This window comes from Cinclus cinclus, chromosome 8, assembly GCF_963662255.1.
Source record: "Cinclus cinclus chromosome 8, bCinCin1.1, whole genome shotgun sequence".
Taxonomy (NCBI): Eukaryota; Metazoa; Chordata; class Aves; order Passeriformes; family Cinclidae; genus Cinclus; species Cinclus cinclus.
In genome coordinates, this window is record NC_085053.1 from 177,153 (window position 1) to 204,461 (window position 27,309).

Here is a 27,309-nt window from a genome sequence, read left to right on the forward strand (position 1 = left end):
AACACTCACGTCATTTGAAGCTCAGAATACCATTTGCATATTGTTCTCTTTTTATAACTCGCTTTGTCTGCTGTTGTAACAAGATTTGTATTTTATAGACCAACTTCTTTCTGACTCCTCTTACGTTCATTGAATAACCTGCACCACTTTCACTTGTCAGGTGGTTTAGTTCCCTGTGGGTTGCTATGGAGCATTGCAAATATTAGGGAACTGCGGAACTGCACGGCCCAAGGTTCCATGTGGTTTCCAGTCACAGAGCAAAACATTTGGAAAAATATGATCCCTGAACCCAAGAGCCTAAAACAGGCCTCAGAACACTACAGCACATGGAATATATATTTTATGGAGCTTATGGTTTACAATGGAGTGAGGATGCTGTTTACCTCAGCTGCCCATTGACAGGTTCATGTCAAGACCAAACACGTTTTCAGACTATTCTGCTCTTTCTGCAAATGCAATTTCTGCAAATTTTCCTTTCTTGCTTTCAATGACACCTGTTTCATTTTTGCCTAACTTGTGTCATGACTCACAAAGAAGTAGGGATTTCTTGCCTGATTTCTCAGTACTGTATATGGTGCTTGCATTTTCAAGGAAAAATGTAGGGAGGGCTGATATGAAGACAAAGAAGCGTAATTGCCTAAAAAGTGCGTATTTTTATGTATCAGCTTGGACCTGTCATTTATCTGGATTCTCATCCCCTTTGATCATCAATTTTTGCTTTTCATTCTCTTCTTTCTGTGAAGCATCTCTTCAGTGCTGGAGACCATTCAGCTCAGCCTCTCTCTCTGGCAGTTCTGCACATAAATGTCAAGATGATGGCAGCGTTCAGAAGGGCTGCGGGGGACTGATAAGAAAGAAAAAAACAAAGGATTCAAAGAGTGAGAGGGCACTTTTCCCATGCAATCTGCTGCTGTGCTGTGGAATGAGTCCCAGCCCTATACTTTCTCAAGGCAATAATAATAAAATAGAAAGCTCTCACATTGATTTTCCTCCCTAAATTTGATAGTAGAGTTGAGCTTGAAGTTTCACATTCTGTGAAAATAGCCATGAAAGCTCAGTACTGTTCCAAAGGCAAAGGTTGCCAAGGATGTGTGAAGTTTTAGAATATATAAAAAACCTCTCAGTTTTAAACTCCTCGGTGTCCTGAGCAGGGCAGTGAGAGCTCATTCCTGTGCCCTGGCTCCAGGAGTAGTGCAGAAACCCCAGCCTGCAGAAAGCTGTTTGCTCCAGAATTCCTGCCAGAGCTTCAAGGCACTGCTCTCGTGCGCGGAGCTGACTGTCAGAAATACCTGGAGCAGAAATACACCAGAGCATCTGAGCTGCTCTCCCGAGGGGCTGGCAGAAGGAAACCACTTCAGAATGAGTGGTTTTCCTCTGTCTGGGCAATGTTTATCAGCCTTTTTCAAAGGTAGCTGATTTCATCGCTACCATGGCTGACAGCATATGGTAGGGAGGGCACACCTGAGATTTAGGGCAAACCCAGAGCCAGGATTCTTTGGAATTAACTTGAAAATCTGTCACATACACACAACACCTGTCTAGCAGTGTCACATTCCCATCATTTGCTTCCTTCTATATAAATGAGTCTGCCTGCCTTTGCTCTGTTTGTTTATTGCAGAACATATTGCAGAGGCAGATGAGGAAGTTTTATGCAGCATTCTCAGAACTGTAGGATGCTCTATAAGTACAAATAAATGACTGTTGTGAGCTTACCTCTTATTTCAAAGGCAGATAAAAGGATCTCTAAGAAATCTGTGGTACTGCTTGAGTAGCATTAGAAAGTTTATTCATCATTCTTAGTAGACAGACTTGGAGTTTTCCAGTGTATTTAATCAAAAAGCTCCAGTTTAAAAACAATACTTGAGTTGCACCCATATTAATGAGAAAACTCTCTCAGTGTAATTTGAGATAGATTTTCTGGTTCATTATAAAAAATCCAGTTTAGTAATTCCCTAATCACTGCTGAACCTGGCTAATGTGGTTTTGCACTTAAACGTAAGCAATTTGGAGTAAATACCATGCGAGTATTCTTATTTTAACATGATAACCAGCCTGTTTGCCAAGGGTGTAATTTATCTAACACAGAGTTCTGGTTAGTTGCTGGCTGTTTATATAGTGGTATGTTCTACATAATAGAGAATTTTTTATGTTTTTAATTTATTTTTCTGAAAAAAAATAAGAAAACCCCAACACTAACAAAAATATAGCAAAGAAATTGATGCTTAAAAGCTACACTCTCTGTTCTGGAGTGTATTGATCTTAAGTCCCAACACGTATACCAGTTTAAATTTGCAATGCAAAATGTGCTTTGTCTGTTCCTGGAACAACTGTGGAGTGTAACACAGGACATGCCTGGTGCCACTGATACAAGTTTAAAAATAAAAACAAAGCAAACAAGCTAAAAATGGTAGATAATGCTTTATTCTTTGGGCCTAGGACCTTCAAAAGTTGAACCCATGTGCTTTTCCATCGAGTTTTCCTTTAAGTTGTAATCTCTTTGAAGTTCTGTGAAGAATCAAGTATCTAAAAGTGGAGATTCTTACACAAACTGCCTTGTGCACCTGCCTGTATATCAAAGCACATTAAAGACATTTGTAGTTGGTGACAAAGTGGCCTTGTGCAGAAAGCAGATCAGCTGGTTCCCTCAAAATAATTAGAGGATTGGAAACTTGTATATTTTGAATTTGAATCCATTTTGTCTGGTTTTATTTGAAAGCCAAGGTTCCCTGCTATCTGCTGGCCCCAGTTGCCCTATCAGAGAGCAAACTGCATGTATGATGCTACAGAATCAGATTGGCAGATATGAAACCTAGAGCTTCAGAGGGGCTTAATCAGTGTGCTGGTCACACCTCAGCATTATTTACTGATACATCAGTGAGAACAGGACATGACAGAACAGGAGAAGGAAATAGATGAACTCTTTGTACTAAAAAGCTGAGAAGTGGTGTTGAAGTGATTGGAAGATAGAGTGTGGAGTTTTGGTGTTAAAGATGTGTAAAACAAAGGCAGTTTCTCACCACCAAAAAGGGGTGTTCTGCTTAAACAAGTTTCATTGCAGCAGTGCCAAAGGTCACACAGTTCTGGGCTGAAACTGTGTAAGCTGGGTCTAATTCCTGTGCCTGCTGTGGATTTCCTGTGTGAGTTAGAGCAAAACTTGCCCTTGAGGGCTCACATCAGGCTCTGCGGCAGGATGTCTGGAAAGTCTGGGCAGCCCTGGCGAATGTGACCCAGCACCTGGGGCAGCCCTGAAGTGCTGGATGAACATCCTGGGCTACATCACAGGGTGTCAGAGGTCAATACATCACTGGGGAGGCCACGGGATGGAGTCTTGGCCCTGTTTTTGACACCTGTAAATTGACAAAAGGAGTGGTTGCTTCTTGTTCCACTTAATTTCCTTAAATGTCCAGCAGCCAGGGTGTTCTGTGTTCTTTTTGAGCATTATTAACCCTACTGAGTTTATAAAAGAAGCTTTCTAGAGGCTATAGAAGATAAGAAGGGACTGTGTGACCTGAGTATTCCAGCAGGCTTTTTCTGAGCATTCACAAAAATAATATGGTCTCTTAAGTAACAGCAGAGGAGAGGAAAAAAAATCAAACCAACCAGCCAACACTGTCACTGTTAGCAGAGATTTGAAAAACAAAATAGTGATGTTATAGTGAGGAAAAATATACAAGAACTTTCTGCAAGGAAGGCAGAACCTGGTATTATTCATACACAGGAATGAAAAGCAAGAAGTACTTACTCCTGTACTGGCTATCCGTAAGCAGAGGGACAAGGGCAGAAATTGGAGGAAAAGGATTTCTGTGGGATTTAGCAGATGTGCTGCAGGTAGTAGAACAATACAGTTCCAACAAAAAACTCAATGAGGAGAAAATGGAGAATGAACCTTGGCATAGTTTCATGTAAGCAAAGACCAATTTTGAGTTTTACTATCAGAATATTGGATGTCTGCATTTCACAGACCCCCTAGGCTCTGAGCTGGTTTTGTTCAGGATGTCTCGCCTAGGATGGGAATGCTGAGCTTTTTGGGCTATTAATTCAATTAATGATTTAATGTGGATCTGAAGTGAATTAATAAGTTCTATGAGGTTGTCAAAGGCACTTGGCCTGGGTCTCACTGGATTTTTTGGGGTGGTTTGTTCACAGTGTGAACAGCCAAAGCACACAGACCATAGGCAGCCTCAGACAGACGGTGCATCACAGATCCCAATACACTCCTGTACCTTGATTTTGGGGAATGCCTTTTAAAGTGTGTTTTCTCTCTTTGCTTCAGTGCTCCTTAGATCAGTAAAAAAACCCCAGTACTATTATTTTTTCCTTCCTTGCCACGTCCCATCAGTAAAGCAGAACAGGGAGGTGCGGGAGCTCTTGTGCCTGCAGAGCTGTTTTGTAAGTCTCACCATGAGGTTCCAGGCATGGAGTGCAATGAGTAAGAGCAGTCCCTGGCTGATTAGTCAGCCTTTTAAAACGAAAGCAGACAGCTCCCACCCAGCCCCGTTTGAGGGGACAGCAAACAGGAAAAAGGAAACTGGGGAGCAGGAGGCTGAAGCAGTGCGTGTGAGGCACACGTCCCACAGAACCACAGACAGAGCCCAGACAGAACCCAGGCTGCTCTCACACGCCATCTCCTCTATGGCCACACCAGGGCTTACTTAAATGATAAACTGTTCATTTATCAAATACATATATATTTTATTTCAGTATATATAAATATATACTGAACGCACCAAATAAATCCATTTATTTATTAAATCAGTTTTTATAAACCCCTCCCCTATACATGGATAAAGTGACAGCACATGTCCACACCACTTAATAGACCTTCATCAGACCAAAAGATGTAATCTTTTCTTCAGTTATGCTATAAGTAATTTTCCAAAGGCAAAAAAATAGGTTTATTAATAGTGTGGTGGACTGTAGATACTAAACCGATAAGAGTGTGTATTTTCAGTATGTGTAATTCAATTTTTAATGACTGACTTTAACAAACACTGCAGTGGTTAACCCTGAGAAAAAGGGTTCTAGCATATCTTAATGGCCTGGTCAAATTAATTTCTACCTCACTTATTCTGGTATTTGGACCTGAGGATGGAGTAGGTGTTAAGCCTGACACTGAAAGGAAGATGTTTAATATATTTAAATGACATCTCTTTAAAATGCATCAATTATGATATTATGACTGTGAGCCCAAGCACAATCATGTTATTGTGATTCATGAACACAAAAGGCAATTTATCAAAGAAAGTAGGACTGATCAATTTTTGTTTTAAACTTCTGTGATTCCAATGTATGTGTCATTTAGTTGTGCAGTGAGTTATAGCTTGGGCCTGTTTAGATCATGGAGAGGGTGAGAAGTGTTGGATTTGTTTGGTTTGGATTTTTCACCTGACTAATATTTAAAAAAAAAAAAAAAAAAAGATCATTAAGTCCCCCGATATCACTCAGTGTGTGAAAAAATGTTCTGGAAAGTGAAGCATTTTAATAAAAATAATTAATGGAAAAAAACAAAGAAAATTGGTAGACAAAGGATTGAGGGGATTTTACTCCTATCACAAAATAAAGCAAGTATTTGCCACTGCCCCACCAAAGCTTCCATTTACAGACCCCCATCTGCTTCCACCTACACTTTTTTCTGGAAAAAGTGACATCTTTTGGAGAATATTTATACAAGACTATAAAAGGAAATATTTTAGATTGATCAATGTATTTTGAGTGTCCACAGAAGTCAATAATTTCAAGAAAAAGATAATTGGACCAAAACACTGCAGTATCAGTTCTTGGACTTTGAAAGTGCCTCCTCCCTGGAAGTGGATAAAGTGGCAACCCCTGTTTACACCCTGCTACTCTAAATTTAATTTTTCCTCAATAGAATGCCTCTCTCCCAAGTTTCTCGTGTCTCCCTCGCCACAGAAGTATGGAAATGTTTAAAAAATACACATTCACCAGGTCACAGGGGCCTTGGAATTTTTCTGCTTTCCCTCTCTGTAATGCTTGCCATGCAGCAAACCCCAGGGAAGGGAATAAAGCATTTCCTATGGGCAGACTTGCAGAAGTACCTGGGAAACATCTACCTCTGGTAACAGCAGTGGCTGAGAAAAGGGAAAAGGTGCTCAGCACACTAAACTGATACAAGTTTTAGTCTTATGAATATGTGTTGACACACTCAGGTTTATGAAATTTTGCCTTGGATGAGACTACATAAAGGTTTAAAGGAAATGCTAGTCATTATTGATATTTGTGGCCTGGGGCTTTTTTTAATTGTTTTTAAATTAGACACAATGGGGACAAGACTCCCGATTCAGAGAGCTATGGCTCTAATTGTAAGTGAACTTGTAAAATTTAGATCGATTCATATGCATTCCCTTCCATTTTAAATGCACCATAACTAGGTCATCTTCCTGTACTTTTATATTAATGCTATAGTTTAATTTCACATTTCTGATAATAAGGGCAAGGTAAGATGAAGTTTCTAAGAAATGAAATCCCCTGGTTCTGTGTCTGTAGTTGTTCATCCCTCAGCCCTTCAACTGACTTCACTGGTATCTGCAGAAAATGTAACTGGAAGAATTCTTCCTAACCAAGGCCATTAATTATTGGCATGATTTCCATGTTCTTACAAATCCTGTTGGCAATGGAGCAATACAACTGCCAGAAGTTTAAGGCTGTTTCTGGCAACCAGTGTGTATCACAGAATAAATGTCCAACAGCCAGGGTGTTCTGTGTTCTTTCTTTCTGAGCATTATTTGATTAATGTTGGTACACTCAGCTTGCATTAAGTAAGATTTACTGAGGGGAAAGCAGGTGACAGGCACAATGCTGTAATTTAATGTACCTTGTGAATAGTAATAAAGCAGCAACTGGTTCTGCTGATTCTGAAGTCCATGTGAGGAGTTCTGAGGTTCATGGGGTGTATTGTAGATCCCACAGTGAGTCTGGATGTCAGATCACTGAAGTGTTGAGAAGATTAAAGGGCTAAAAAATACCTGCAAAATAAATACTTATAGTAGGTTCAAAGTTTTTTAAACCCCTAGAAGACCTAGATGACCTAGTCTGATGTGCTGCACAATGAAAACTTTACAACTGTGCAAGTAAGACATTCTTTAGAATGTTAACCAGTTTGGATTTAACTGCTATAACTGCTAACCAGTCCATTGTGTCTTAACATGGTCTTGTCATTAAACAGTGTCTAATTCTGGTTTGAACTGGTCTTGTTTTTGTACTTCTGTTTCTATTATAGGCTATGATGATGTTGATCTGTTGTTGATCTGTTGATCTGTTGATCTGTTCCATGAAAGATTAAATAGATGTAATTTCTTTGTTTCTTTATTGGTAAAGGGATTACTGAGCCCAAAATCTGTGTCTTTTTGTGAGCCCTTTAAATTTGGAAGTGATGGTTTTAGCACATGGAGATCAAAACTAGGTATGGGATGGTGTTTATGTCCCACTTGATATGCAAGGATGTTAATGCCTCTCTGTATGAATAATCAAAGTACAAAAATGAACTCCCTAATCACATCTGGAATGCACATGCATATGCTATATGGCATTTGAGGATGGTCTCATTAATTTTTCCATGTTTTGAGATTTTTACAGAGTACTTCATGTTTTTACAAAACATTTTTAACAATGTAAAAATGTCTTCTTGAGAGCGTTTAAAAAATTCCTTATTTGCCAAGGTTGAAAAGAAGAATCCTTGTGCTTCCCTAGTTTTTTAAAGAAGAAATCTCTTGTCCTGATTTTTAAAGATGCAACTGTGGAGGTTTTTGTTACTTTGTGGTGGGGGACTACGTAAATGTTGTCATTCCTTGGTGATAAAGTGTCACTAACTCTTGAGGAACATGAAATCATGGAAAAGGACAGCTGTGATCAGAAATTACTGCACACATTTCCAAATTTCTTGCTCATCCCAAGAGCCAGAGAGTGCGAGGCAGCTGCCTAAATATAGGTGCATACTGTCACTGCAGGTGCCCTAAAATTTTGAAGGTACAGGGTTGTCAGCTGTGACATTGAACTTGCAGTTTCTGCCCTTCTGAAATAACAACTAAGGGCAAGTAGGAACCTTTTCAGAATGTGAAAAAAACCACTAAATATCTGTAGTAAATAACAATTAATTCTCCTCCTGAATACTTTTGGTGAAGTAAAATATGGTTTTGTGTTTCTAATCCAAGATTGAGCTTTGTGATCTGTACTCCATGTGTTTAGTATTGCTGTCCCACAGTTCGGGCTGAATTTGAGCCTGGTGCTGAAGGCAAACAGGATTAAGAGCTGAGGCTTTCAGTATCCAGGTGATGTAATAGCTTTGCCAAGTGGACAGCTCAGTCATTTCTCCCTTTCACAAAGGGGAATGAAATCTTGCAATTTCAATTAGGATTATTTGGGCAAGCTTCAGTCCATTTCCCTGCACTTCTTGTCATCCCATTCACTTTCAGTGTTTTCAATAGGTTTCACAATTTCCCCTTTATTTTCTTTATAATTTTGTTTCTTTATTATCTTCAAAACACTCCTTTTTTTTTCCTTTTTTCCATGATTTCCGGATTTTATTTGGAGTAATTTTAGCAAGTTTGGTCCATTTCACTGCCCCTCTTGTCATCTCAGTCCATTTCTTAGTAGTCCCTCCATTTCCAAATTTCCAGATTTTTTTCCATTGCTTTTTATTTCATCATATCTCCTTTCCAGAGGGTTTGTTAGACTTTATCCTCTGTTTTCAAGATTTCATTCCCTTTCTTGAAAGGAAACTTGATAAAATAAGCTTGCCAAAATAATCCTCATTGAAATAGCAAGATTTCATTCCCTTAGAAAAGGAAAGGAAAACAAAGGGAAAATTCCTAAACCAAGTGAAAACACTAAAAGTGAATGGGATGACAAGAGGGGCAGTGAAATGGACCAAAACTTGATAAAATTACTCCAAATAAAATTCTGAAATCACGGAAGAAAGAGGGAAAAAAAGCATGTTGAGAAGATGCTAAAGAAATGAAATTGTTAGAATAATAAAGGGAAAATTGCTAAACTGAGTGAAAACACTAAAAGTGAATGGGATGACAAGAAGTGCAGGGAAATGGACCGAAGCTTGCCCAAATCATCCTCATTGAAATTGCAAGATTTCATTCCCTTTCCTGAAGGGCAGGGAGGTTTTTGCTCCTGGAGTACATTTATGTGCGTGCTTGTCTCGTTCTCTTTGGAAGCCTCTGCCCAAGGATATCTAAACGCTTATCACTCTCTTCTCACAGAGCAGAGAACCAGTCTCTCTGCATGTATGAAGCCTTGCTGTCCTCTGCTGGCAGCTAATACAAACTTTTAATTTTCTAAAAAAAAAAAAAAAAAAAAAAAAATTTAGACTGGTCTGAGCCCACTTTTTCTGCAAACTACTGCTGTTCTTTGTGTCCCTTCAAACCTTGGTAAATTTGGTGTTTGTTCTATTTTTATGTCTGGGGTCAGTGAGGCCCCAGTATGTCTCTGGCTCCCCTGCTGCTCTTGCCCTGCCAGTGGGAGGCAGTGGGAAGGTGTGAAACAGAAGGGCTGTGGGTGCAAGAAATGTAACCTTATGTAAGGATGAGGTGGTGGGTGGGACCAGGGTGAGACTTTGTCATGCTAAGAATAGCAGACAAGAATTTCCCCAGAGAAAAGAGGCTGCCCTGGCCTCTGGGTTCTCAGAACAGCTTGTTAAGAAGGGCGCTGCAAATGCAGTTTGTTAGAGATTTGTTCCTAGACTGGGAAGGAGATGTCTTTGAGCAGCAAAGGGGATTGTGCCCCAGCCTGGGCCAGGGTGGACAGGCCAGGAGTGTCGAGGAGGGGAACATTCCAGGGTGACTCAGGCGTGCAGAACAGCTGGGCACATTGGCAGAAACTTTCCACCAAAGTCACCACCTTCTGTCTGGCTTTTTGAGATGGCCTTTAAACCCTCCAGTTGTGGAAATATCACGAGTATACATCTATTATATAGATGGAGAGGCTTTAGCATGGGCCAGAGTGCTGTCTCCATCACTCTCCCCCAAGGCAGACAAACCAAAACAAGCACATGAGGCTGCAAGTCCCCCCCAAGCTGAGTAACTTTCAGCCTCTGTGGACAGAGACAGATGGGATCACATCACCAGGACCTCAAAAACCAATGTTGCACTCCAAATCAAGGAAAAAGGCGAGGTGGGGCAGTGGGAAGTTGGGGGACAAAGCGTTTGACGTAAAAAGAAACCCCAAACCAGAACTGAAAGTTTGTTCACAGAGGAGCCCATAGCAGTCAGACAGACACCCTTTAGTCACAAGATAAGCAGTAGCTGGAGTGAGGGAGGCTTGAGGTAGCTGGCCTGGACCCTGTTGCATCTCCACATATCCCAGCTTAGCTTGTAAATCACTATTTATTTCCAAATGAGGGAGGAAATATTGCAGTCATGAAGAAAATAGTTTTTGTTCATGTGCTTTCTAACCTTATCCTGAGAAAATCTCATTACAGTCCTTTTGAAACATACTTTTTTATTTTTTCCCGTCAAAAAGCTATTGTTGAAAAATCCTGGCCTTGACATCCAGAAACAGAAATTATTTTGGACTGTTCATTCGCATTGCAGGGCCCGAACTTTTATAAGGGTCTTGCTGACAAATGAGGTACAAATAAGCTGACAGCAAAAAATGTTTTCTATTACAGCAATATCTATATAATAATATGGAAGACTCCTCCAGCTCTGTGTCCTTGCCACCTTTCTATGCCCCACTTTGCAGATGGTTTGTGCATGGTGTTTTGCAGCTTCCTCGCCAACCTACAGGGACAGTATTCAGCCCAGTCTGTAATATGGAAAAAAAAAAAAAAGCAACCCAAAAATGCTGTGTTTTCTCAAAATGTTCTCTCTCTTCCTCAGGCTTTTGCAGTGAGGACAGCTCAGCAGCTGGGAGGTTTAAACACTTTCTGAATTGGCCTTCTTTTCCTGAGGAAAGGACGTGTGATGTGGTCTGCTGCAAGCACAGAGTGATAAATGGGTACTTAGTGTGTCGAGGTTAAAGAAACTGTTCAGAAACCTTCCTTTAATTAGCTGCATATATCTTTCCCTTTCTGCTGCCTGTCTTGCCGTGAGTTACAAGTTATTTAATGTAGTATCAAGGCACGGGCTTATAGCTCCCTTAAATGATGGATATTTGGGGCGATTATTTGACAGGTCACAATCAACATTGCTTTATAGAGTAGGCAGGGAAGTTTGCAGAACACGTGTCCCAGGTACATAAGTGCCTACTTAGTGGAAAAATATTTTACTGTTGTAACAGGCTGGGACACTCTAGTAACAGGGCAGTGTGAGCCTTTAAAGGGCAGCTTTTAAAAGTGAGAGAAGTGGTCAAAAGCATACATCTGATTATTCTGGCAGGAGCCAATACCCGTCTGGGTGCTTCAGGAGAAGCCTGAAGCCTCTAATGGCCACCTTGGCACTGTCCTGTGACCTCTTTAAATCTGAGGCAGAGGTAACACAGGCATGGGGTTGGAGGGATGAGAAAGTGTGACAGGAAGGTGACAGAGAATGTTCCTGAGAGGGTGTGAGAGCTTTTGTTTGCTTCTTCACTTGCTTTGTATTTTAGCCTCATGCTGCACCCAAACCCATAGTAATTTTGCGTTTTCATATTTAATTTCTAACCATAATCAATAGCTGCAATGCACAGTCCCAGTGCTTCTCCCTTGGAGGTTCAGCCAGGAACTGAACAGCAGGATGCTGGAAAGCCAGAGACAAAAGCCTGTGCTTCAAATTTGCTCATTCATGCCTGATTTCTGTGCCAGTTTTAGTCTTTTTTTACGCTAAAATGGTGCTTACCAGTTGTGAATGAAACAGAGGCACACCTGAATTTAAGATGGGATGTTGCAGATTGCTTCATATTTGAGGCATGAATTTGAAAAGTCACAGAGCTTCCTTGTACACGTAATAAACAACCTGTGAACTCCTGTTCTCAAACACGAGAAGTTCTCCTTCCTGCTCTGTGTTTTCAAATCGGTCAAAGCTGTAAGAGATTAATTTGTCCCTAAGCTTCAATACCCTGAGACAGTTTTCAACCAAAGCACAAAGCATAAACAGATGGTTCATCCTGTTTAAGGAAAGAAATCTCATTTCCTGCAGTGATGTGTCAAAGAAGGCTGAAGATGCCTGTGGGAGGGGCAGCCCAAAAGCTCCTGGAAACAGTTTTGTTTGTTATACTTTGGAGTCTCTAAAAGGATTCACAAGCAGGAGAGTGCAGAGGAGCTGATTAGCTAAAATAAATGCTTTTTTACTTGGCCAATTCTCTTGGTTGCCTCTTGTGCTGCTGATACCTGCAGGCTCTCAGTAGCTTCCTGAGCTGCCAGTCCTACCTGACAGACAAGCCTGACAGATTCTCCCACCATAGTGCCTCAAAAAGAGGCTTTTGTGTGTACCTAGACAAATGTTTCTAAATAGTACTGGAACACTGATTGCCAGCATTTGCTGAAATACATTTAAAATTTGCATTTGATTCAAATATCAGGTGTTCTAATTAATAGGAGGATGTAGATGGTTCAGAACACAGCTTAAAACTATGAGAGCAATTGCTAGCTATTCTAATTTAATTTTAAAAAGTCATTTATAAAATGTCTCATTTAAGTCCTAATGCCAGCAGAGCTATCTATAAAGCTGCCACAAGGTGGTACCACAGTATTTTATAAGATTTTGACATTTTTTGTATTAAAACAACTGTTTTCTTAGTAGAGGTGCAATGTAGAGGAGATGAGGATGCAAAAAGATGCCTTTATTTGAAGATAATGCCCCTTTAGTGCTGCAGAGGCACCAGCTGTTGGGTCTGTCTGATGGCACCAATTTAACCAATGCTTGCAATGTACTTTCCTGCCACAATTATGCAAGATGGGTTGTTTAGGTGTTAAAGTTTAAGCAGATTAATGTTTTCCTAACAGTGATATCTGCCTAAATAAGTAAATTAATTTTGATGTCTGTCCTGATTTTTCCCCTTCCTTCTCCCACATGTTAGCCACTCTAAGTTCTCCAGGTAAGGACAGCTGTGCCTGGACTGTGTAAAGACATTCCCCTGAAAATGCCAGGATGTTTAAGTGCCAAGGGAACCAGAAACCTGAACAATTCTGCTTTCTGGGAATTAAAAGTTTTGGTTTTAAGCCACTTTAAAATTCATGTTTCGCATCTCCTTGACTGAGACACTGTATTCATGCTCTTCTCTTTAATGTTTCTTCATAAATCAAACCTCTGTAGCCCTAACTGTCCAGTCACTGAGTTCCTGCATCTTTCAGATAACTGAGGAGCCTCCGATTTCAAAATGCCAATGTATGGAAATTTTAGATAGCAACAGTTCTCTGCCTGTTGCATGCTGATAGGATTTTGCCTAAATAGTTCCAGACTGCAGCATTCTAGGCATGTATTTAATTCTAGGGCTCTGTGTGGGTCTGCATGCTCAGATGCATCTGAACTGCTTTTGGTCCTTGAAGCAGAGCTAAGTGAGTTGTTCAGTGCAAGGCCATGCCCCTCTAATTCTAGTTCTAATTCTAATTCTGGGCTCTGTGCTCCCACTGAAACCTAAAGGGGCATTGTACAAATGTTATCTAGGGGCTCTGATTGATGGCTTTGGTGGAGTTAACACGAACCTGTGAAGGAACAAGTTCCAGCAGCAAGGCACAAAGTGTCTCTAAAAAACACTGCTTTGAGCTATCACCTGCCCAAGGAGCTGCATTCTGAGTTGTCCTCCTTCAGATATATTGGTTTAACATTTATAAAGGATTATAAAGCATGTGTATTTGTCTGTCATTATCCTGCTGCCTCTGTGCAGCTTCTCTGCAATTACATTGCACTCACCTCCCTTTTTTAATGCCAGTGGATTCAATTTGCATATGAATTTCCCTCGGTTTTATATAATTGAAGAATTTAAGGGATCTCTAGTGGGCTGTAATTCCTTTTGTCATTTCTCCTTTGTTCGTATGGACTGCCAGCAAAAGATCAATCCCTCAGCTAGTTTTAAATAGACAATTTTAAAAAAAATGATAGTGGTACAAAATAATATTGAAATGCATTACAAAAATAAGATGTGAGATACAATTTTCTTGTACAATAAAACCAGACAATTTTGTAGCACAGGCTGCATTGTTTTGTGAACACTTTGTGCTCTCTAAACACTCTGGTGAGAAAAATCCCTTTGGAAATTGAAGTTCGGCAGACAATTCATATGTATAAAACTCTGCTTACACAGATGATAGGAAAGTGTGAATTAATTAATTCATTTCCACCTATTCTAAAAGGAAACAAACCAAACCACTCCCTTTCAGAAAGATGCAAAAGGGTTTATTTTTGTAATTATTAAATCTGTAGATACTGTTGCCCTGTAAAATACAATTTTAGGTTATAAAGTAATAATGGTGGTAGGCATGTGTTTTTGTTAATTCACTTCACAGAAACCTGGGGAGATTTTTATGAGCTTTCTTTTAAGAACCAGAATCTTTCTGCTCTCCTTTACCACTCCTCTAATTCTAATTTCAGTCCTGTATACAGACGTATTACCTCACCCTGCATGGCAAAAAACCCCTAGTGTTAGTCCTAACAAAAATGGGAGAACAAGCTTGAAGGATTACCGTTAACAGGCAACTGCATCCAGCAAGCATATTTTTTAAACATCAAATTATTTGACATTTAAAATTTGTGCCAAAATGGAATCTTGCTATGAAAGCCAATGTCTTTGTGGCAAACAGCATTGTCACTGCAGAGGGATCCACATAAAGGGTGAGAAAAGCTGGGAAAAGGGATAAATATCAGGAAGTATGAAGTATGATCCAAGTACAGTTTGTTCTGGTGGGTCCTGTCTCAGAAGATATTTCCAAAACTGAGTCACTATCAACACTGAAAAACATTTGGGGCTGTAAAAGGTGTCAGCACTAATGAGTCTGTCTAGTTTGGAATATGTTGTATTTGGCCTTTGACATGAAAAGATAACATGTCATAAAAACTCCTCTTATGCCATTTATCAAGCTGCACTTTTCATTTTATTCCCCTAAAAAGCTCAGCTTGGGCAAGAAATTCAATAAGTATGAGAGCTTTTTGCTAGTGTCTTTTTATCTCATTACAATGAGGCAGAATGATTGCACGGAGATCAAAATCCAGTCCATTTGTTCTGGAAATTAAATTCTAATCAATTTGAAACTATTCCCATTGCACAGTTGCAGATGGCACTGCAAGACAAAGCGATAGCACTGTGCAAATTCAGAATGGGCTCCAAGCAAGATCAGTCCCTCCATGGTGAGGAGCCTGGATTAAGAGACCAGGAAAACAGAGAGCAGAACTTAAGAAAATGCTGCTGCTGTCACAAGCAGCAGTGCCCTGCTGGCAGGTAAAATGCCATGGGCTGGCATCTTCTTGTTTATGGGATGTCACTTCACAGTGCCATTTGCCTATGCATCTTCTCTCTTGAATATAATGTTTTAAATAACAAACTAGCTCAGCCTTTCAAAGGAGCTTCCCTTGTTCTGTGATGTGAAGAATAAGCTTTCTTGAGTTAGTGATATTTACACTTCTTCACATTCTTTCTATTTTATAGAATCAATCTAGAAGTGAATGTCCCTTGAGCCCTGGGCAATTTCCCAAGGCTGGAGGCAGAAATATCTATAAGCAGATGAGAATAACTATTAATAACATTGTTTATGTGTGGTGGTGGCTCAAAGACCAAGGACTCTATGGCCTGTAGTTAATGCAGTGCAGTTATTCTATATCTTGGAGGGATAAAAAATAATGCAATTTAACAAAAGCATTTTTGCTGCTGGGATTGGGTTAAGAGTTTGTTGGGGGTTGGTTCTCTCCCTTTTCCCTCTGTGGAATTTTCCCCATTGTCATGCTAAGATACCTGTTGACTGGGCCCTGGTGGCAATGGGGAGGAGAGAGAAGAGGGAAACCCCGAGAGATTCAAACATCCAGAAGAGGAAGCGGAAGGCTCTGGCTCGCCCCATTTCCCCCGCGGAGTTCGGACGAGAAGGACGATCGCCGCCTGTGTCCCATCCCAGCGTCGGGAAACCACCATCGGACCCTGCCCTGCTGTCTCCTCGCTGTGAACTACCACCATCCAGCACTCTGCTGAGCACCAGGACCCACACCGTGAGCAGAGGGCTCTCTCTCCATCTCTCTCTCCCCCTGGGACAGCTCTGCCATCACCCCCAGCCCTCCTGCAGCTCTGCGGGACCCGCCCGCCCCCAGCACCGGGAACTGCAGCTCAGGGAAAAGGTGCCTGCAGCCAAAAAACACTGGGACTGAGTTCCTGTTCTGTTTGTGGCTAATTTCATAGCTGTTGTTGTTCTTGTTTGTCTTGTTAAATATACTAGTAAAGAACTGTAATTCCTACCCCCATATCTTTGCCTGAGAGCTCTCTTAATTCCAAAATTATAATAATCGGAAGAATCACATTTTTTTTTTCAGTCCAAAGGGAAGCTTCTGCTTTCCTTAGCAAACACCTGTCTTTCAAACCAGTACATGTTGAACAGTGAATCCACTGCAACTCGGCCTTGGGCTGATTGACCAAGTGTGAGATACTGGGTTGGGAAATCTCCCTGTATCCTGTCTTGTATTCCCCATGCACTTGGAGACATGGAGGGGTTTCTGCAACACATTTTTTCGTCCAAAATGCCAAATCATTTAACTTCATTTTTTCTTTTATTCTCTCCATGAAAACATGATATTTAGAAGCACAGCATATTTGAAATTACTCAAGAAACAATTTATTTATGGATTCCCCTCCTCCTCTTCTTCCCTGGTTTATGAGCCTGTAAGTTGTAAACAATGTATTAGGAAAAAAAGTTTTCCCTACACTTTTTACTGAGTATTTGCTTTTGTTTGTCTTTCCAGGACTGCTATGCATAGTAGGTAAACTATTCATAGAAGTAAAAATAACCTCCATGCAAACCTAAATGGAAAGAGATATGTATTGAGAGACAAATTCAGCACTATTCATTTTATATGCAAATAACCTAACCCATGCAGTACAGGAAAAAAAAATTAAAAGGCAATGTTTCTTTGTGCACAGAGAAATTATGACATTGCAGCTAGAAACCATAGCAACGATATATATATTTAAAGAAAAAAAAGTAGGGAAGCATTTGATCTAGTATTGACTCATTTTTCTTACTAAAGATCAAAGCACCCAGGGACTCCTTTGAAATATGTAATAATACATGTTATTACAGTCTAATTTCCAGGACCTAATATTATAGAAGTTGAAAAGCTGGGAAAAAAAATGGAAAAGAAGCACTGCTGGGAGGTGTTTTTTTTCAAAATGAATAGCTTCAGAACACTTAAAGTAGATAATTTTAGCGATAATTTTAGCACCACGGTTTGCCAAAACACTTTCTGTTACTAAATAAATATTTCAGATTAATTCAAAATTACCATATCAAACAATTTCTGTTCCTAGGCAGCTCACCGTTTGCTGAATGAAGGTGAATATGCATGAGGATCTCTTTTTCATTACTCAATTTCATTTTTCTTAATGAGCACAGTGTGCTTCTTTGAGTTACATGAGACCTTTAATTGGTGTCAACAATTGTGACAATGCCTCTCTTCATGGTTTTCTCCCCACCTTGTTTTTCAGTAAACCAAAAGGCAGAAAACATGCTTCAATTCCAGATCCATAATGTGCTTTAAAATTCTACCAGCACTGCAGAGTGTAATTATCATGCAGAAATAAAGATATTATGGTGATTTCATTAATTTCCCTGCCTTGTGTTTGCAGGAGTCAAATTATAAATGGTAAGTTTCCCTTTCTAAGACAAAGCAGTAAAGTCTAGAGGTAGCAGCTGCCGTCCCCCAAAATCCGGGGGAGTTTTTTTAGTCAAAAAAAATTTTAATTTTGGCGCTTCAGAATTCCTGGAACTTTTATAAGTGTAGTTCAGGCTGGATTTTGCTGTTTTGTGTCTGATCTATCTCCCACAGACGTGAGCAAAGGATGAGCAAAAGCCTAAGAGGTTCTGAAGCAAAGCCTGTAATTCTTTGTGTCTGTTCAAGCATGCTTCTGCATTACAGTGTTAGCAGAGAACTTTCTGGCAAAAGAGGAAATACTGAGTTTTCACCGCCAGCGTTTATAGAAATGCATTGAATTGAGCAAACCTTGGACAAGATGCAAAGGAGAGTGTCACATAATCCTGTCTGCAGCTGAAAATGCACCTGCCTGCCTTTAAGTCGTGGTCCTGGGCTTCAGAACAATCCTGATATCATTCCTGTGTTGAGGACTAATTTTCATTTTTTATCTTTATGTGCATGCCTTTATTATTTTTCTATGCATATTTTATAAATGTAACATATATTAACAGAATGAAAACATGGACTATATGCCTTTAAACCTGGGGCAGTCCGGTCATGATGTAAGCATGATGGATGTGCTGGGATCTGAGTTTAGATGCTTTAGGATTGACACTCCATGAAGAAACTGGGATTTTTTTTTAAATTATTTTTTTTTATATGTGGCATTCACTTTGCATTTTTTACTCTCCTTTCTATTTGGTAGGATTTTTTGGTAAATCTGCCTTTTTGTGCTGAACAAGATTGAGTCTTTTTGGCAAAGTTCAATCTAAATCCTCTAAATCACGCTTCAGTTCTTGGCCTTTTCTCAGTCAAATTATCAGAGCTTCAATGCTAAGCCGTGACCTTTTCTGGTGATGTAGGAGTATGAAGTAGCAGTTTTAGACCTAGGAAATAAAGAGAAGTAAAGACTACTGCCTCCCATCTTTCACACCTGTGTGTTTTCAAACATTTTTCTGAAATAGATCTTTCATAGAGATTAAATTATAAATTGCATTACAGAAATTTTCAGAAATTTGATTGCTAAAATCCAAACGACTTCAATATGCTGTAGATGCTTTTGTGTAATTGCATATGATAAGGGCAGATAGTAGTCTGAGTGTAGAGGAGATGAATCCCTCTGCAGATACCCCTGTGAGGCCCCCTTGGTATTCTCTGTGAGATAAGAAAAGCTGCTTAATTAGAATGACTAATGCTAGAAAAATGTAGACCCTCTCTTATCTTTTTAGAATATTATTGGTTAGAATTGATTCTTTATAAACGATTGTTTCATACAAAGAAACCTTATGCAGCTGGCTAAGTGTTGTGCTTTGTACCCTATTGGTTTACTTTTGACCCTCTCCCAAACTCTATTATAAAGGTACATGTAGTAACCCATGTATTCAGATTGCTGCATGACCTCCCTTCATGGAATAAAGCCCGTGGTAAAGTCCGAGCAGTTTCCCCGTCTTTTCATGTCAGCTGAAGAAGATCCCTGTAAGCGAAGATGAAATCACAACAGAGCAGACTGCCTAAAGAGCAGTGCTTATAAACCTGGTAGCTGAAACCAGCCCGAGAAGAGCGAGGGCAGAGAAAAAGCTGCATTTGAATGCTTGAAAAATTACTTGTGAATGGCAATCCAATGGCCTTTGGATATATATGAATTTATAGTGATAATTTATTTAAATTCTGCCAAGCTTCATCTCATGTTTAGCATCTGAAACAAATTAATTGATAATTAATATATATTATAAACATTAATAATAATTAATGTGAGGCTTCATCAACAGCAGAAGTTAAATTAACTTTGTCAATTAGGAGTACCAAAGTTTTCATTAAGAGGTTATGAAAGAATTAGCACTGTTAATTCACCCCGAAGTCAGTGAATTAACTCCCCTTAGGAGTGCCATTCCTGTACATTCCTCTTGAAAGCATTCTAAATTAATTGAAAATATGTTAAAACCATTTATGGTTCTTCACTGTGTAATTATTAAAATTAATGTCATGTGTGAAAATGTCAAGAGTTATCACCTCTTGTGATAATAATGGTGCTGCTGATAACAGAGGATCAGCCAGATATTGTGTGGACGTGATGCTTCCTGATGCCATTTATATGCAGTTATCAGAATAAAGGCACACATTATTTTTATCATGTTTGACTGTTTTATATGTGCTTGTCACTTCTTGAGCTGTGTTTTCAGGAGCTGGAGCCATCATTCTGGCACTTTCTGTGATGGGGTAGGGCGAGAAGTTTATAGGGGCACACAGAGAATTGTGAGATTTCATTACCACCCATTTGTTTTCAAGGCACTTTTTCATCCTTGGGTCCCAAAAGATTGGTGGCACAGAAATTTTGAGTTTCTGCTCACTTCACCTTGCCCGACTACGAAGAGTGGTGTGATCCCATCTCTTAATTTTCCAAATTTCAAAACTCTGTGGGAACTTTGTGTTCGGAGAACAAGAACCGGGTTTGTAGGACAGTAAGACTCCTTGGTGCTCTTTGGAGTCAATGCCATGATTTGGGCCCTCCTGGCTGCTGCCTGTACTGTGAGTTCAGGCAGGAGAGGCAATTTTCCCCCGAAATGTCACCGGGGATGAGCAGCACGGCGAGAGGAGCCCACATCCTCCTTGTCACTTAACCTCAGCCTTTGTGCTCGTTCCTCTGCTAACCACCAGGACTGGGAGGGGGGGGGAGGCTGGGGTGTAAAAAAGAGCAGAGAAAGAAATGCAGACAGCAAAAATTAGAATTAGGCAATAGTAGAATTTAGATATCAAAGAATAGATATTATTCACTCTGCCTGCTTAAGATGTGGCAGGATTTTAACCTCAGTTCATGACTTGAGGCTTTCAGGCTGCTTCATATCCTTTATGGTCGAAATGACTCGGTTCCTTAATGTAGTTTGATAAAATAGAAAGGATATTTTGCACAGAGCATGTGGTGGTGTATAGAAGGTACAAGCAGAGCTCCAAATAGGGCAATATTCCTGCATATTTATAGCACCTCAAAAGCATATAATTTAAAAGTTTTATTTTTTCTTCTTGAAAAATCTTATTGCTGTCTCCTGCATTTAGATTTTTTTTTCCCCACAGCAAAGATTATTTCTTCCCTGTATGGTTTAAAGTATTCTTTCTTCAGTACCATGACACAGCTCCTCCCTTCATTTGAATATATGCAATAAATCCTCCAGGAGCAGCGAATTTGATCAGTGTGTGCAACTGTAGACACCTGAAGATTGCAGGTTACAATCATATCTTGCTGATTTGAAAAATAACACCATGACTAAATCCTGATTTATGTGTTTACTGCCTGAAACTGTTTCTTATGCCTGCTTTTCTGTATTTTATTGAAATGAAATTAGTAAATTAATTACATTGGTAGCAATTAATGAAATTAGTTCTTTGTGAGTAGATGGGGGGATAGTACCACCAATATATTTGGAAAAGCAAAGAAAATCAATTAATTGAAAATGCACTAAGGAAGATTTACTCTGTTGTGGTTTTCTTCCCAAATGCCCATGCAATTTATAAATTAGACTTTTCAATACAAAATTAAATTAACACTATGAAACTTGAAGACCTTTTTGAAGACAGCTGTATTATGAAACATTAATTTGCTCTGAATGCCAAGAACATTTACTATAAAGAAGCTGCCTATTTATTAAATATTATCATAGTGCGTTATCAACCACATTTCTATATCTCGTGTTTTGAATTAGTATAAAACATGTTTAAAAGAGGATTTAAATTCTTTTGCAAGCTATGAATAAGATGACAAGTGAAGCAGTAAACATATTCAAGTCTCCTGAAAGAGATTTATTTTGGAGGCTGTACTTCTAAAGAGGAATCAACAGCAAACAAGAAAACCAAAACATTGTGCTTAAAAATCTCAAATCTCCTTGAAAAAAATGAAGCAAACACTAGAAAAAAATAACAATGGCAAACTTTTTTATTAGGAAGATAGCTCAAGTGTCTGGCATATTCAGTCCTGCTTGTTGAATATTTCTCTACTGTTGTTAGAAAGCATCATGTGCAATTTGTACTCAAAAAAAGTACTTTAATTTTTAAAAATAAAAATAAAGGCAGAGGCAATTCTTGAAAGTGGCTTCTGCAATCACTGTAATAAAGAATAATTATCTGTACTGAATTGCCATGGGAGGTATAATCAATTCCTAAAGGCTCAGTGCTCTTCCTCACAGAAATGGGAGCCACCTCCTCTGATTTTTGTCCTGGTGCTTCTGCACCAGCTCCTTGTACACATCTGACCTCAGGAACCTGGGGAAACAGTCCTTGGCCATGAGAGAATAGATTGAGCTCTGAGCAGTATCAAAGCAGCTGAGGGTGGGCTCTGAGATGTTCTGGGAGATGTCATTTTTGGTGTGGAAGTCAATATTAATCTGCAGGAAGAAAGAAGCATGAAAGCCGTGTCAGATTGCTCAGAAAGCTGAGGGGCTGTTTGTGTCCAGGAGACAGGACACAACTGAAATTTGAATTTCCTCCCAAATAACCAAACTGATGCAAATAAAAAGGAAACTCATCCCTTCCTTTTCTAGCAGACCCAACTCTTCATTTCATTTGGCTCTTAAAAAGATGGCATGCCAGAAAAAAAAAAAAAAAAGGGGGAAAACTTGCTTTTCCTTCCCATCTTTCTGCCAAGCGAAATCCTATGAAGTACTGATTATCAAAGAGTAAATTAAAAGTGAAGGTACTCAGCATCATTTTAGATTTTGGTCCTATATATTTTTAATGGATTTTTTGTTTTTAACAATAATAAGATGGATTTCAATCATTTGTAAGACATGGGAACATTTAAGGCACTCATTGCTAGCAAAGGCAAAACCATCAATGTAAAACTTTAAGGAGCAGAAAGAGAATAATGATTAATAAGCAATTTGTTCTTTCACAGTAAGCCTTTTTGAAATAATGATGAAATTGAATTCTGTGATGGAAATTTTTGCATTCTCATCATGTCAAAAATACCTATACAAAAGAACAAATGAAGCCATAAACCTACTAATGGCCTGGTACATTAAATATGGAAGAAATTGTGCTGACTGAATTATGAAAAGTGGTTAGAGAAAAAAATATTTTGAGCGAAAACTTCCTTACAACTTCATGCAGAAAGTTCAGAAGGTGAGGTAAACTTATTCCCAGTGTGAACAATTTGAAGCATAAACCTTTGCTTCCCAGAGCTGCACAAGGTGTTTACTTGGTAAATAATGGACATGAAAATGGGAGTTCCAGCCAGGTTGAATTGTATTTTCTGTCATTCCTTGAGGTCTGGATCCAAACTTTCCACTTCATCCCCATCCTCAGAACCCAAAGCACACACAGCAAAAATTCTTTACCTCTTTTGGAGCATCAGCTTGTATAAAGTCAGAATAAATCTTTTGGGCTTTTGAGGCGATCTTGGTGGAGGATCTGGTTTTCTTGAAGTCCTCACAGGCCAGCCAGAACTCCACATTCTCCTCACTGAACTCAGACTTTAAAAATGTCCGAAAAGCTGCCAGGCCCTCTGGGGAAAATGCATCACATAGTGGGGTCAAGGACAGCTGAAAGGCCAGTGCAATTTATGTGTGTGTATGCTCACACGTGTGTATATTTCTATTTCTATCTATTTCTATTTCTATTTATTTCTATTTCTATCTATTTCTATTTCTATTTCTATTTCTATTTCTATTTCTATTTCTATTTCTATTTCTATTTTTCTATTTCTATTTTTCTATTTCTATTATTTCTATTTCTATTTCTATTTACATTATGTGTCTAGTGTAACCTATGTATCTGCCATTTCTTTACATGTCCACCAGCAGTCAAATTTGAAAAGCTGGTGCAGGGGAAATAAGTAAGAGATTAAATTATAGTGCTGATAAGGGGACTACTAAGAGAACTTGCTGGTGAGTTGCCAACTAAGGATTGCTCCCACAAGCTGCCTGCAGTGGTTTGATATCTTTAGTGTTGATACATTTGTTAAAAGGTTTGTTAAAATCAGAGATTTGAGGCTGAGCCCCGGGTTGAGGAGCAAATAGAAATGTATGCCACACTGTGCACGTATGCTTCCCTCACAGCTGAGGTTCCCAAACGAGACTTTCCAAATCCTTCCTTGCAAGGAAAGATCAAGACTTGGATGAAAGATGGACTCCTTGTTACTTCTTTGTTGTTTTTTTTGTTATTTTCTTTTTCCACTTTGAAGGGGAAAAAATGGAACAAAGATTTGTTTGGAAGAAATTGTTTCAAAGTGAATCCAAATCACAAGCTCTGTGTAAAGGAAGCTGGGAGTACCCAAATTTAATTGTGTTAGTCAAGTTAATGCTATCCAGGAACAGTGTGGAGGCACCCCAGGGTCCAGGCCACAACATTACTGCTGGGAAGTGGGGCAGGGGCAAGGAAATTTCCAAGTCGCTTGTGGTTTGTGGTGTCAGGTCTGTAGAAATTACATTTCTAGGAGAAGTGACTTTAGACATGTCATTTTTCATTTGACTGGAAGCCACTGCACAAAACACACATTTCTCAGGAATGCCCAAGAAAATGTTTGTGGTTCTTTTTGTGTAAAAACTTATGAAAAATGAAACCATTGCAAGGGGAATTTAGCAGTCACCTTAATAAAAACTATTTCATAGCATTTCTGCCTGCCCCTGAGCACTGGCCAGAAGGAATATTGTGTTTGCAGCTTGGACAAACCTCTCAGGACAGCAGCTCACCCCCCTCCAGCAACAGCTCTGGTAGGTTCAGGGCTCCTGGGGAGCAGTGTGAAATGTTTGGCAACTGGGATGACAAATGCTTTAAAATCACATTTATTTTTTATATCACTTCTTACCTTTATTGGCCAGGACTGTATCCATAGACTCAGACCAGGCCATGGTTTCCCCAGCATTTGACCTGTGGAAACAACACCTACCCCTGAAAATAGCATTGTGGTCTTTGCCCTGTGCAGCCTGGGGTGGCTGAGAACTTGGGAGAGGGGCCAGCCACTCATCCTGCCTGCACTCCACATGGAAAAAATGGGATATTGGCTCTGCTGACCTGCTTATTCACCCTGGTAACACTCGTAATGCTTGCAGCTGCTGGAGCTCCCATAAAGCATAGGAATGTTCTAGAGAGTGTGCTGAATTTCTTCTCAAGTTCAAAAGGATGAGGCATTAACTTATATTATATTCCAAGCCCTTTTTGCTTGGAATGACTGGGATTATCTAAAATGTTACTAGGCTAACACTAGTAGGAAACATGGGTCTAAAACGAGCTGCTCAGTGATATAAATAATTGAGTAAATTCATAGTTTTGGCTCTTCCCCTGCAACTTGCTGTAGGCTTCTGCTAGATATGAAGGAAAACAGTGTTCTGTATAAGATATTGCCAGTTTTCTTAACACAAAACTAAAAACAAACTAAAACACTTCAGCACAAAAAAAAAAAATCCCGAGCGCTCCCAAGTTCTGTAAAGAACACTTGATGTTCCTAAGGGGGCTCTGAGGTATCAAAACCCTGCTATCTGAATTGTAGAGGCTGGTTTGAGAGCTGTGTTCCACAACAACTTCTCAGCATCACCGGAGTGGTGTTTTCTAATTGCAAATTTATATAACAGTGTCAGGATATTACATGGCTGTAGCTACAATTCTCACAAGGAATGGAGGCAGTGACACCTTAAGCAAATAAGTTTTTGGTAGCTCTCCATTTACTTGTATCCAGAGTGAAAAAATGGTATTTAAGTAAGAAAAAAATTGTGCATTTTAATAATTATATACAAACACATACATGAGGGAAGCTGGAGTGCAAATATAGTAAGCCTATGATAACACAAATGAAAACTGAACATAACGTTATGTTGTACTTTGTGAGACATCATGTGATGATGGAATTAATCAGCAAAGAATTTGTTTTAGCAACAATAATAAACTTTTATCAAATATATAACATGTTTTCAGGATTTTTTATTAAACGTTTATTAGCTTTCTTGTCAAGCAAAAAAGCAAAATGAAAGAACAGGATGAACCAGACAGTTTTGCTTCTTGTTCTTATGGGTAATATTGGTTAATATTTACTCACCACTCATAGAATGATCTCACTGACCATGTGGGATTTACTTGGATGGGAATGGCAAGCAGAATTGACAACAGGGAATCAGAATAGTCATATCCCCTTCAAAAGGGGAAGGAAAAAGCTGTACAGGTTACTCAAACTTGGTCATCCCGTCACACAAATCTCCTACAATTAAAATAGCCATAAACAGCAACTCACTTCACTGGCATTTTTTGTTCCGCTGTTTGTCTGTCTGTCTCAGGGAAGGCAGAGTTTCCTTTTCTGACTGATCTTCAAGCTGAAGGCAATGTGACATCAGGAACAATACAGTTCGCATGTGAATAACCAAGCAGGACAAAGCACACTGACCAACCGTTATCAACATTTTCTTTAAAATTATTTCTTTCAGAAACCTAGTCTATTTTTAAACTGTGCCACTCTTACCTAGCAGTGACCATAAAGATAAGGACAGGGGGCAATGGCAGCACATTCCTGCCCAGGGTCAGGGAGGTGGAGCAGGTCCAGAGAAGGGCAGCAGATGCTGGGAGGAGCTGGAGCACAGGGCTGATGAGGACCTCTGAGGGACCTGGGGTGTTCAGTCCCGAGAAAAGCCCCAGAGGGGACCTTGTTGCTGCCTAGACTTGGCTGAGAAGGGATTGTAGCCAGCTGCTGGTCTGTGTAATTTGTCTCTTGCTCTAGATAATTGTTCTGTCATCCCCAGCTCTTTGTTTTCTCTATAGCCCTTGCTGTCCCTCACTCTCCTGAACAAGCATCCTTACTGATTGATTTCTTGTCTGCCTCCAAATCTTGTCCGGAAGCCAAATCCTTTACTCAGATTACCCAGATTCCTGGTTCTCAATGTCTCCATTTGGCATAAACTCCCAGTGGTTCAGGAACTGGGATCCCAGCTGTCCCAGCTTGCAGACTTAAGGATTTGTGTTTTCTCACTTAAAGTATTTTACACCTATTAGAGCAACCTTAGGAGCTTAGGTCCCATTTGATTTTCCTCTATGGTACAGCCATGAGCAAAGCTGCCTCCTGCCTGCCTGAGAACAACTTTATATTTTAGTCAAGTCCATCTTCTAAGGTCAGAAAGAAAACCCCATCTTTCACCCTCTGCAATGTTAAGAGGTTTTCTTTACCCTTACCTTTTGCAGGTGTGTAAAAAGTTTCAGACCAATCTATTTGATGAACTTCACGTGGGACAAAAAAAAATTCAGTGAATCTGGTCAATTGTGCTGCAGGAAGATGAAATCAGATGGAAACAGATATGGAGAGGTGCATTACTGTGACGAGCAGGAGAATGGAACTGTCTTGCAGGAGAAGAATGAAAGACCAGTTTGTCTCTAAAATGAAAGCAGAGAGGAGCTATGATTGCTTTCTGAATACACCTGGTGAGGAAAAAAATATTTTAGCATAATGGTTATACTGGCAAAAGAAAAAATGTGTATAAGTAGCCAGTGAACAAATGCAGACTGAAAACCAGAATAAGTCATCACAAACTGTTGTTTTTTACAGTCTTCCAGTAGAATTTTTGCTCTCTCTATTCCTCTG

At 39.6% G+C, this 27,309-nt stretch overlaps 1 protein-coding gene across 1 annotated transcript; it reads right to left on the reverse strand.

The window, feature by feature from the left end:
* Nucleotides 1-21,701: 21,701 nt before the first annotated feature.
* On the reverse strand, nucleotides 21,702-27,055 carry LOC134046943 (regulator of G-protein signaling 21-like). Its single transcript, XM_062497817.1, has 5 exons — nucleotides 26,904-27,055; nucleotides 25,975-26,053; nucleotides 24,559-24,620; nucleotides 23,090-23,256; nucleotides 21,702-22,138 (listed from the first exon to the last, which is right to left on the reverse strand). Exons 2-5 carry the CDS (start codon nucleotides 25,983-25,985, stop codon nucleotides 21,935-21,937), a joined length of 444 nt encoding a protein of 147 aa, XP_062353801.1. The 5' UTR covers nucleotides 25,986-26,053; nucleotides 26,904-27,055; the 3' UTR covers nucleotides 21,702-21,934.
* Between the last annotated feature and the right edge of the window lie 254 nt (nucleotides 27,056-27,309).

Coding starts and splice junctions, on each gene's coding strand:
- LOC134046943 (XM_062497817.1), bottom strand. Junction 23,257..24,558: donor TACAGTCCTGGCCAATAAAG/GTAAGAAGTGAT, acceptor CATTTTCCCCAG/AGGGCCTGGCAGCTTTTCGG. Junction 22,139..23,089: donor AAGCTGATGCTCCAAAAGAG/GTAAAGAATTTT, acceptor TTCTTCCTGCAG/ATTAATATTGACTTCCACAC.